General features: G+C 42.9%; 1 protein-coding gene across 1 annotated transcript in view; it reads right to left on the reverse strand.

The window, feature by feature from the left end:
* Positions 1-11816, reverse strand: part of CYP7B1 (cytochrome P450 family 7 subfamily B member 1) — a 125329-nt gene extending 113513 nt beyond the window's left edge. The window contains exon 1 of the mRNA XM_088175619.1: positions 11585-11816. Within this exon, the coding sequence (XP_088031745.1) occupies positions 11585-11682 (98 nt within the window). The 5' untranslated portion in view covers positions 11683-11816. The remainder of the gene's footprint in view (positions 1-11584) is intronic.
* Between the last annotated feature and the right edge of the window lie 991 nt (positions 11817-12807).

The following is a 12807-nucleotide window of genomic DNA, read 5'->3' on the forward strand; positions in this document are numbered from 1 at the left end:
ATGAAACCAACTGTATCACTAGAGTTTAAACAGCTCTATATTTCACATTTCTACTGGGTACAGTACATTTGAGAACAGTGCATCTGGAACTGCTGCAACATAATTTGGAGGCATGAGATAACACATATGCCTGACTCCTAAACAATAGTCTCAGAGATATTATTAATAACAAAATATGCTGAAATAGTGTGCAAAACAAAAGAAACAAGATTTTTTTTTTTATGTCTAAGCAAAAAAAAATGAAGCACTGGTTCATCTGGTCCCATTTGAATTATCTCTGGCTTTCACAGTCTTTGATAAAAGAATTCGAATTTTCCCCAAAACAATGAAGCAAGTATGCAATGCAGAGAGTACAGAGCAGCAGCAGCAAGCAGCACACATAAATTGGTCCACCCAAACATTCTTGGCAGTGGATGAGAAAGCATAAAAAGCAAGATGCTTCAGTCCACACTAAATTTCCATTGATATACAAGTAAAGACGTGTCAGATGAGCTTGCCCACACCTTTAAGCATGTATTTATTTGCAACAGCAGTATTTAACACTTTGAACAGGAGATGATCTTGTTTGGACAACATCTCAGGATATTTTTCATAACTTTTGCTTAAATCTTTTCAATGTTTAAAAGGATATATACATCCACTAATGAGAGTGAACCCACCCTCTTTTCTAAAAGTAAAAACAGAATGGTAAGAACATCCCTCAAAGTCAAAAATAAACCAAAGGCAGGACATCCTTCCATACACAGTTGTGTTCAATATAGCTAATGCAGGAGACGTTGCAAAGGGCTAGACTATGTAGGAAGTCAGACTGGATGGGTCACAATAACTGTGCTTTATTAGACCTGGGTTTCTGAGAGAGAAACACAAGGCTCTCCTTCTGGAAAGGAGATCACGAAGGCAGGAAACCTGAACTTTCTTTTGAGCCCAACAGATCTCAGCATTGTCTTATTTTAGCTTCTTACCACTGAACAGACACAGCCCGCACAGTTTTATTTTAAAGTCTTCATAACAACAGATTTTTAAGGCTCTAAATTTATTATAGCTGATGTGGTTCTATGTGAGGAAGTCCAAAGGTTGTGAAAAAAGTCCCTTCACTCATAACGTGGTAATACCAAGTAGGATCAAGCAGTGTTTTCACTACATAAAATGCAAGAAACTAAACAGCTTATAGAAGAAAAAATAATTCTGACTCATTCACATATGCAAGATTTCTTTGAAGCTTAGTTATAATTTTTGTATCTTAAAGCAGCAATGCCAGAAATTGAGCTGTCTGTTCAACCACAAAACCAGACACTGCGCAAGCAGCTGTTTCCCAAGCCACTGAACACTGACATACAGGGGGAACCTCTCCAGTCCTGCTGTGAACAATTCTGTGTCGCGCCTAACGGTGACAGATAATTTAACCTGGCTTTAAAGGATATTATGTGCAAGCTGCTAGGACACAAACTTCAAGTTTCCCTCATTTGGTCCTCGGAAGGAGCCCAGGCTCTGACTCCAGCTTGTTGCCCTTTTTCCAGGGCCTAGAAATAGATCACCATCAGTCATGGCTACTGTGATGGCAACTATCACTGAGAGGCCTAAACATCTTTTGTGTAGTCATGCACTATGGGCTCCATTTCACCATTTCATCAGCTACACACACCTAAGCCCTACTGCTGTTCAATCAGAATCTTTCAGGCACGTACTTAAGGTTAAAAAGAACACCACATACAAGCCAGCTCTCACAGTAGTCTCATTTTTCCTCCCAAATACCAATTCAGTGGGTTCATCATGTTTTACAATTGGTTCTTGGATGACTCCTGAACTGAGAGACATTTTCACTTCTCGTACAGCTACACAGCTGCTACTTTTTAAACAGGAATCGCAGATGAACGTTGCAGCGCGGGCTCTGGCAACACGCCTCACCCTCAGCTGTAGGTCTGGGAAATTTGCTATTTAAGCAAAACAGTTATGCTGAATCTAACCTAGTCATCTTAAAATCTTTTAGAAACATAAAAGCATCTGCTCCAACAAAATAATAGAAGTTTTTGAGAGGAATATGGAGGAAACACATAATGCAATGGAAACAATTTACAAATACTAATACCGACCAAAACAAAAATAATCTTCCATGGACATTTTTCTGTCTTAATGAAGTATAAGTCTAAGCTGCGTAAATATTGCAGATCAGTTCCTGAACAACTGGAGGAAAAATTATGTCTTGTCATCAATCCACTCTTTGAGCTATTTTCAGAGAAGCTTCCCAAATGTGACTACCAAAGCTTCTCATGCTGAAAAACCAGCTGGAGAGAATTAGCATGGCTATGATCTATCCCACACCAGAAGCTCTGAAGATGAGCTATTGTAACCTGAAAAACCATGCCAGCTCTGAAGCAGAAAACACAGAGCAGTACTTTCCAGCTAGGGATGCAATGACCAAACACTGCTGTAGCATCAGGTGAGTGGACCAGCAATAGAAGTCACTCAGATTCTCTCTGAGGAGATACTAGCAATTGTCCTTCTTTCCAAAGCATCCTGCTTTTGTTAACCTGATTAAATGGCAATTTCTAAAAATATTTTTTTATTTTCCTTGGGGGCCTATTAGAAAGGGCGTCTCTCTGAAGCCCTCCGAGACTACAGTATTACACTGTACAGTGTATTACAAACTGGCATGCATACGAAGAGAGAGAAAGAGTACAAAAAGACTGAAAAACTGACTTCATCAGTTCTGTCCACTGTGTTTTAACAGCAATAGTCTTCTCATGTTAAGGAATATATGGGTTCCTTTAGGTTTTGTTTTTGGTTTTTGTTTCTTTTAAATAAACAGAGCTGCCAGAGCTAATAATTGCAAGACTTCTGCATTCTCATACCACGCTGAAATGAGACTGTAATTTTTTCTAAATACTGTATCACTTCAAATAGTAATGAAATACAGAAATTTTCTATGATCATTTTTTCAACATATCATTTAAAAATTTCTAATTTTGTTCAAATCATTTTAGACAAGGCAAGTTACATAAAAATTTTTCTCCCACTCAGGAGAAATCTGGGGAACAACTTTATGAGAAGCAAGACAATGGGGTAAGGAAAGAGCCGGCCACTAAGCAGTTTGCTGACTTTTTGGGGGAGTCACAATAAATCAGACAACCACACCTAGCAGTGCTGTACTCTGCCTTAGCCATCAGAGGCACATTGACTCATGCAAGTAAGAGCTCAAAAGGTGCAGAGTAAGGCTGTCAGCAAGGAAAATTATAAAGACACACAGGCTCTCTGACAGATCCCTGGGCTGCCACGGGCCAGGAAGGAGACACTTCTTCAACCGCCCACTATGAACATGAATCTACAAAGGGCAGTGCTGGAGTCCAGGTTTTCACTGCAGTGTCAGAAAGGGGAAGCTGGATGGTGGAGAGGGTACTCCTGTAACACCCCATTTTAGTTTCATTTTGCGCATCTCTTCTTCACGTGTCTCCACAGGCTTGAGCAGGCCACTTTGCCAGGACTCCATGCATATTCTCCAAAATCAACAGGAACACATCCATTGCATTCAGCTAGAACCTCCTACCACTAGGCCTACAGTATGAGAGAGCATTAATTTTTTAAGAGAATTGGAATATTGCTTAGGAAACTACAAGATTAAATCATGAGAAGCACAACCATAGCATTTTTGTGCTGATTTGAATTACGAATAGAAAGTACGAGCAGTTAAGAGGAAACAAGATATGTTCTATACAAGAGCCAAGATTTTTTTTTCCTGACATGTGCCAAACAAGGAGAAGAAACAGAAGAATCTGGCACCATTAAAAACAGTTTGTGGAGAAAGGGACTGAATATCTACAGCCAAGATCCATGTGGTTTGTAAAGAGGAAACTTTTGTTTTATGGGACTCTCAGTCAGCCAAAATTCTCCCAGACGGCATGCAAATGGATATTAGCCTAAAATCCTACATGCTTCTTGTAAAAGGATCAGTAAATGATGGGGAAAGAAAAAGAACACTACTGAAGTTTGAAATCAGAATTCAAAATCTGCCTCATGGTTGAAAAAGTTAGTTTACCAGACAGCTATAATGTCATACATATATGGTAAATGTCTTGGAAAGAAAAGGCAGCAAGTTAAAGCACAAAACTAGAAGTCAGGAAAATGTGTTCCAAGTCTGGCTCCACTACCAAGGAGATCTATAAAACTTGGATAAAAGAGAAAAAGACTGCCAACTTAACAGTGAGATTTTCCTTAACTTCATATAGTGTATTAACATTGCACGTATGCTGTTTCTTTTAGCTTCTGTATTTCCCCACTCTCTGGCATTGTGATGCACTAAGTTAAATAAGTGACTAAATGAAGTGCTAAGAACAGTTATATTACTTTATCAAAACAAGTCCTTCCCAACTTCTTAATCAAAACACTAGACTGGAAAAAAAACCCCAAAAAACAACAACAACAACAACAACAAAAATTTAAAAAATTAAAAAAAAAATAAAAATAAAACAAAAACAAAAAAAACCCCAAAACAAACAAACAACAAAAAAACCCCCAAACCACACAAACAATTTTTTATGGGACCATAATTCTCATAACTGAGCAGAACATTAAACCAGCTGGCACAATCCAACAACTTAGCTGACTATTGCTAACATACAATACCTAAAATTGTATTTCAGCATATAGGAGAAAGGGATGGACAGGCAACAGCTCCTCAGCACTTGTTGAGCAGTTATACCATGGAAGAATTCTTTTCAGCATCTCTGACAACTCTCTGAGTGCCCAGTGAAGCATTTTTCTGTGTTATCTGTAAATCAAGAGACCACACTGACCTCCAACTTACAGTAGGAGAACTGAGAAGGAGTCCACAAGCAAGACTGCAAGCTTGGGACTTAGCAAAGTCCCTGGACCCCAGTGAAGTCACTCCTTCCTGAGGGAGCTAAGATCCAGGTAGCTTTGTGAGGTGAGACCCCAGGAAGTCCTGCAATCACCTGATGATGCAGCTCTCTAGTTACATCACCAATTATTAAACACATCAGGGGGCAAATTTCACCATCATGCTTAAGAAAAGTAGTTTGTAGTTCATGTCAGGGGATGCTAGGATTACGATTTGCCCCTTTTTGTCTTCCTTCACATCAGCCTTTATTTGTAATGTTTCAGTTGAGATGTGCCAACCAGCCTGCTTTCCTCTCCTAAATATAGTGGTAAGCATGAACATCATTTTTGAAGCACTATGTATTCACTTGGGTTGTCCTCACTCATACCTTTGGGACTATCAGCTTGGAAGGGGAGCAGAAAGGTTAATTATTCAGAACTTTCTGTAAGCTCTGTGCTTTTGTGTACAGTGCTCTAGATGGATGCTCCATGCTTCATGTTGCACTGGAATAATAAAAATAAATAATTGCTGAAAGCAATTCCCTTTAATTCTCACCCTTTAATTTCATTTGCTCTAAAGAACAGAAGAAAGCAAAATCAATAATTACAAGGGGAAAAAAAATTATAGGCTCTTTCAACAAAAACACAGGGAGGAAAAAACACCATGAAAGTATAAACTATTGTATTTTAGTCAGAAACCAGAAGTTAGCAGTTCTTATTGCCACTAAAAATATCTCCACCTCTCATACATATACATTTACCAGCATGGCATCTACTGATGGGTTCTGGATGCTGATCAAGACCAGACCAGGTATAAATTATAAAGCTGAACAACCCCCAACAAAGTAGGTCAAGAAAACTGGGAAGGAAGGGAAACTGTTGCTAGGTGGCAGTGTACCTTAAGCAAAGAATTCTGTAAATCATAGATTATCGAGAAGGTTCATTATCTTCTAAAATAGGTCTCATCTTTAGTGTCATCTTCAAAGTACAGGTAGGAAGTGGAATTCAAAATGCAGGCTACAAATCAGAAGGATGAGAAGTATCACGAAAAAAAAAAAGAAAAAGAAAAAGAAAAGCCTGTTTTGAAACACACTACTGTGCAAGAACCATGATGTAATGGCTCTCCAGCTCTATTAGAGCCATAAGAAAAACCAACAGCCCGTGAATGGAGACTTGTACACCTTGAGAAGGTTATGGTTTCGCTGACTTAATTTTATTCTACCTTCACTTAGGCTCTGACCAGCAGAAGCAAGTAATGGAAAAAGCTTCTACCACATCTTGGCACAGCAGCGAACAGTTGACAGAAAACCCAAGTGTGATGGTGAGAAAGAAAGGTTTCCTAAGGCTACTTAAGAAACAGAACTGTTACATTTCTGCCTTAAACAGTTTCAGTCTTCAGTCTTTTTCAGAGTGGAGTAAGAGGGGACAATGACAGTAAACAAAAGGTCATGAAAACACGTGCATTCCCTAAAGGTCCAATTAAAACAATGGAGAAAAAGGCCTCTGTAGAAGGCCAAGGTAAGAAGGAAGAGGCCAGATTTTTCTGGTATCCTTCTGTCTGTCCTTCCTGATGTTCCCTCCAACTGAAAACTACCTTAACATATTGCCTAAATTAGCAGAAGTGGTAAAAAAGACAGGCTGATGACATCTTGTGAACTACAATTCGCTTGGTAAGAGAGCTGTTAGCAAGCTCACAGCTTGTCACAGAGAAGGATAAGATGTTCTTGAAGGCAAAGACAAAATCTATATTTTTTTCAACAATATCTGTCTGGGTTCAAGAGAGCAATTTTGGGGAAAAGTATCTTAGATTAATGTAATTGTATACATCAGAGATATTTTAAAATATAGAATAAAAGGGAAAGATGAAAGACAGTTTGGTTCAACAAGGCTTTAAATCCTTAACTCAGGTCACAGCAAAATCCTTTCTGAGAAATGCATCATGCAATTCTTCTTATGTTGACTTCAATCTACAATTACACTGTTTAAGTTTGGAGGTTTTTTAATACCATGCTTTGATGCATTAGAAATTGGTCAAAAACTATATATTAGAAGGTACATGTCCCATCTAATGCAGCACAGAAATTCCTACACTGCTGTAAAGTAAAACCCATAACATTTGCCACATATCATAGTGTTTCTCACAAGCAATCCTGACCATGAAGACCATTCCTAATAATTAAAATACCAAGCCTACAAGCCTACAGAATCATGGAATGGTTTGGGTTAGAAAGTTCCTTAAGGATCATCTAGTTCCAAATCCCTGCCATGAGCTGGGCCCCCTTCCACTAGACCAGGTAGTTTAAAGCCCCATCCAACCTGGCCTGGAACACTTCCAGGGATGGGGCAGCCACAGCTTCTCTGGGAAACCTCTTCCAGTGCTCATCACCCTCACCATAAAGAATTTCTTCCTATTATGTGATGTAAATCTACCTTCTCCATTTTAAGGCAATAGAATTGCAGAGGGAATAATTTTTACAAACCATTGATGCATCTCACATCAGATATGTGTTAACCTTCCAAGCAGTTATAAACCTCTGATGAGGAACCTTTTTCCAGGTTTGGTCTGTATTTTCCTTATCTGAAAAACTTTGGGATTCAAACCTTAGGAGAAGGATTCAATTTCAATAGATAAATAGGGGCACAACAATCTTTGTTCCACTTCTCTCCACTGTCCTCTTCCCCTTAGGCAGTGGTTTTAATCTGTGGCCAGCCTGAGCTTCTTCTTCCTAGTAATTTGCAGCATCTGCTCTTCAAGGAGAGGGTCAGAGAATACCCCAGCCTTATCCACAAATCGCTGGTTACAATTTGCAACCATTTTCAGTCATGGATATGCAATGAACACTAGCAGCCAAAAATAGGCATCAATTTGAGCAAGAAAAACTGGAATAGTACTACACCTATGGAAGTTAGAAGGAGACAGCCTCTGGAGAGCTCAAGGACCCTTCTCTGACTTGGGCAGCATCACTGCTGTAAGACAAATGGGAGTTAGCTTCATCTGACACCTCACCTCCTGCTCCATGAGATTGTGTACAGCTAGTGAAAAAACAGTTTGAAAACACCAAAAGAAAAACAGATAAAGCTGGGGTTGAGGTAAGACATTTTATGAAGGCAAAAGAGAATAATCTGTACAGTCTCCAGTCTAGGAAATCATCAGCTTTTGCCATAGCAGAAATACTTTTGTGTAGCAGCAAAAAGGAATTGCTCTCTGGAGAAAACACATTCCCCAGCAAACAGCCTAGATAGGCTTTTCATCACTTCAGCCAGTAAGAGGGAGATCTCTCTTAGCATGCAGAAGGCACTGAGACTCATTTGACATTGAGTCTAACTCAAACTAATTTTTTCTGTGATTACAGAAACTTTTGTTCTACTTCTGTTTCTTCGCCATCTGTGATATAAAACCTGGCAAAGACTCTAATTAGTTTCCTTTGTGTTATTACTGCCACAAGCACTCAAATGATAAGCACTTATACAAAAGGAAATTCCTCTTCCTTTCTACCCTCTCTGAGAAAACTGGTACTGAACTCACCCTCAAATCTTGTAATGCCAGGTTACATCAACTGCATTACAGAAAAAGGCAACAGCAAATTAAGTCAATACAACACATTTCTGACAAACTTTTAAGTCAATACACCACCTTTTCTGCTCCAGTAATGAGAACCTCAGCTTGAAAGGAAACGGAGGGGAAGCACCTTATACCAAAGAAGGTGAAATCCTGAAACATCTGCTTAAGGAGCATAAGTGATGGATTTAGGAAGTTCTCTTCTCCAGGATATACAAACCCTCATTTTGTTCCTAGATGTGTAACTCTCAAGAGCCATGAAGGGGGCTGTGCATCACCTCAGTCAAGCAGGACAGACGCATCACCCAGCAAAACAATCAGAATTTTGAAGTGCAAGTTAGTGGTGTTTATTTACTTACTTAAGCTCTTCATTTATATATACACACACTTGCCTGCTGTAGTGATCTTGATGGAATCCATGCAGGGCTGTGGTTAAGATGTCAAGTTTGATCTTTCTGGCAAAGTTTATCTTGGTATCTTAAACATAACAAGGCCCTTATACAGGGTTTGCACACTGCTACAAGCATACCAACACTAAGGCAATGTATTAACTTGTATAAGAGTACATTCATGCCTGAAGTACCAACATTTCTTCTAGCATAGGCAAGCTCCACATTGTCTGCTCTTCTGTCCAAAAGGCTACAGTCCATGACCAGGAATATAACCTTGACTTTGGCGTTTATTTGTGAAGTAATCTCTCAACAATCCCTATGTCAACAGGTTCCCAAATGTTTACAGTGGATTCCTGAGGGAGGGTAGGGGGTAGCCCACCTGCTGCAGAGTTTGTTAGATTCAAATAAAAGAAAGGGAAAGAAGAAATCTGACAAGTGGATGGAGCACTTGACAAGAGGATGTCAAGTGGGACAAGACATGGGGATGGATAAACTGTTAAGGGTCTGATAAGGAAGGGGAGATCACAGACTTGCACCAAATCTGAGAAGCATTAACTAAGCTCTAACCTTATTTTTTAATCCACTGCACCCTGAGAACAGCTTTTCTTCCCACAGATCAGAAACAGTTGTTGAACATCAGCAGGCTGCTGCTAGGCACCTCTACAGACCACACATAATTTCTTTTAATTGCACATTTTACTGGAGTAGGAGAGTACCTCAACACCAGCACCTTCAGCTAGGGGCTGTACCACACAGAGTTTGATGGGTTTTATTATTTGTTATTTGAGTTGCTTGCTCGCTAGTGCTTTGTACAGTTGAGAAACAGCACAGGCATTCAAGTAGTTAATTAATCAAACAGCAATTTGGTTTTGGGGACAAGAGAGTACGCCTTCTTGTGAGGTCTTCTGTAAAACATCATTCTGCTGTGACACAGACATCCAAACCATTTTTCTGTAGACTCCAAAGACTGCACTTGAAAAATTCGACAGCATAAGTGGTATAAAAATAATTCAAAATGAGTTCGTTGAACCATTTTCCCTACCACGCACATCTGGCTGAAAACTTTACAAGCAGCAGCTTTGCCTGTTTCCATTTGCAAAAATTCTGCCTTTTACAGTTGTACTAGAATTTAAACGAATGACAGGCACAATTTTATAATATGACTCAGGCAGTACAGTACCTTCCAGCCTAAAAAGACACCCAATCCCATTTGCCTTCCAGCTCCCCTTTTGTTTTCTGTGATGATGTTCTTTAGGGAGCTAGACTGGCAGCAAACTAAACCCATCAAAAAATTAAATAGTTTTTATGTGTTTAGCTTCCAGAATAAGCTCACAGAGGGTCAGATAAGCAACATGGATGATGATGAGGAGGAGGAGAAGTGACCTGTTGAGCAGCAGCTGTCTATTTCATAAACTGAGCTGAAGCATGAAGCAGCATCGCAGACTACTCCATCAAGCAGTTTGTGTTACAGGATGACCCCACTCAAACACTGGGATGGATGGGATGGATGTCTCACTTAAGGAAAGGATTGGACTCTCTAAAGTCAAATCACATATAATAATGGTTCCAAACCAGACAACATGGAAATAACCAGTGTCTGTTTACAGATGACTTCTGGGATAAAAACACGAATTTTCACTGTTTTTCAATTCATTCTATACATGGTCCTAAAGTTAGGGATATTGGTCTAAAAATTGCCAGACTACCTTTCTAACTTTTTTTATAACCTAGCAGCACAATTTATTTTTTGCATTTGCTTGTGTACATCTTCCAAAATAACTTACAATTATTAGGAAAAGTAACAGTTTACTATTCAGAATTACATCAACAATTTCTATGCATCTCATTTTATGAATTAAAAATAAGCGAACAATCCAGTGAATACTGATCCCTCCCCTTCTTCACTCCTCCTCCGTCAGCCTTTACACACATGTATTAATCAAGTGCAGAAGGGACACTGAAGAGCATCAAGTATTGGCTTCACGTGGCCAAGCATTTCACGTCATGGGAAAATGCCAGCACATGAAGTAACAGGTATTCAGAAAGCATATTTCCAGTCAGTGCTTCTTTTCCCCTCAAAAAAAACCTGCACGTTCTTCTTGAAATATCCCAGAACGTGTTTACCTTCTTCGAATTTATAGATCGTACACTTGAAAGAAACTAAAGGCACCAGCATGAGAAACACTAACAGAAGTCACTAGAATGTCCATGACCCGAGCTACTCGGCTCAAAGAGAAGGGCAGCGAGGGCGAATGTCACAACCCCGCGGCGGCAGCGGCCGCAGGTACGGCCGGCGCCCCTCGGGCTCCGCGGGGCAGCTGCCCGGGCCGCGCTGGGTCTGTGCCGCTGCATGGGGCTCAGAGCTCGCGTTCAGGTGCTCAGCAAACCTCAGCGTCGCGTGTTCTCACACACGCCCAACTGCCCGCGGGTGTGCTACGGACACAGCTCCTTTCGGAGCACGGGCTTCCACGAACCCCCGGCAGGCGAGACCAGAATCCCACGTGCCGCCCCCGCCCCAGGTCAGGAGAGAAGCCGCCCCCCGCCGCACCTCCCCGGCTCTCCCTCGCCCCCGGCGGTCCCGCGCCGGACCAGCCGCAGCGGGGCCTCCATCCCCGGGGGCGGCCATCCCCGGGGGCCGCCATCCCTGAGGGCCGCCGCCCCCGGCCCGGCGGCGCTGATAGGGCGGCCCCGCGCGGAGGGGCGGGCGGAGAGCAGCGCGGCCCAATGCGCTGCGCCCGCCCGGCAGCCCCGCTCGCCCGGCCCGGCCGTGCAGGAATGCGGCGGCCGCCCCCCGCCCCGGTACCTTCTCCTCCTGCAGAGCACGCACACGGCCCAGAGCAGCAGGGCGGCGGCGGCGGCCGCCCCGCCGTAGGTGCCGAGCGGCAGCGTGTCGGGGCCCATGCTGGCAGCGCCCGCCTCGGCGGCTGCTGGTGCCTCGCCGCCGCCGCCGCCGCCGGGGAGGAAAGTTTCGCCCTCCCGCTCGCGGCAGGAGAGGCTCCCGGCCGGCCGTCCCTCCCCGCCCACCCCGAACCCAGGGGGCTGGGTTTGGCTGCTCGGAGCCGGACTTGGCGAGCGGGCCCGGTGCGACCCGGCCGGCTCCTCCCCGGGGAGCGCCCGGCGCGGGGAGGGTCGCGCCCGCCCGCCCCCGCGGCTTCCCGGCGGCGGAGGAGGGGGAGTCCCAGCCTTCGGCTTGCCGGGAAAAGGCTCCGATGCGGCGGGAAGGTGCCAGGACGGAGGCCCGGGAATGATGGGGGGAATCTCAGTGCTCCCCGCCCTTCAATCCCTTTCAGCCGTCACGGCACTCCGGGAGGGTCTCGGTGCCCCGCAGACGTGGCCTCGGGTGGCGGAGTGGTGGTGGCGTGTCCCCAGTGCGAACGGTGCCACACTGGGATAGGCAGCTTTGGCAGCCCTTTGACCTCCGGTTGGTTTTCATACAGACACACCCGATATGTGTCCGCTTAGAAAAGCGAGGAAACATCCCACAGCTTCATAAAACTTAATATGAGGTATGATAATAGCGAGGGTTGGTTCTTAACGCTGTCTGAGAAGAAAGAGAGAGAGTTCGTGGCAGGGCAGGGACTAACAAAATACCAGGGCAGCAGCAGGACCTTACCGCTCACGACCATTTGGTACAAGGTACACTCAAATATTGCTGTGATCTAAGATACTCTTCAATGCGAATTCATACTGAGAGATGGAGTAAAGTCATTCAGGTTTTGGAATTGTGGTTTGGTTGAATGCTGACAGACAAGTTCATGCTCATTTTCGGCGGCATGCAGTATCATATGTTGTATGTTTCATAATGCTTGGTGGTTTAAATATTCCTTTCATCTTGGGAACAAATTGTAGAACACCAGTCTTCTGACTTGTCCTGTTGCAAGTCTTTTCAGAATTGTAGCGTCCCAAATGTATCTCAGTAGATAAAAAAGCCAGTTAACAAAAAACCTTCCTTAGCAGATTTCATGATTTTTGAGAGCCTGAGGCATATCTGAGGATTTGAAGTCATCAGAGCTGTGTATCTTCTTC

Source organism: Sturnus vulgaris, chromosome 1, assembly GCF_052056855.1.
Source record: "Sturnus vulgaris isolate bStuVul1 chromosome 1, bStuVul1.hap1, whole genome shotgun sequence".
Lineage (NCBI taxonomy): Eukaryota > Metazoa > Chordata > Aves > Passeriformes > Sturnidae > Sturnus > Sturnus vulgaris.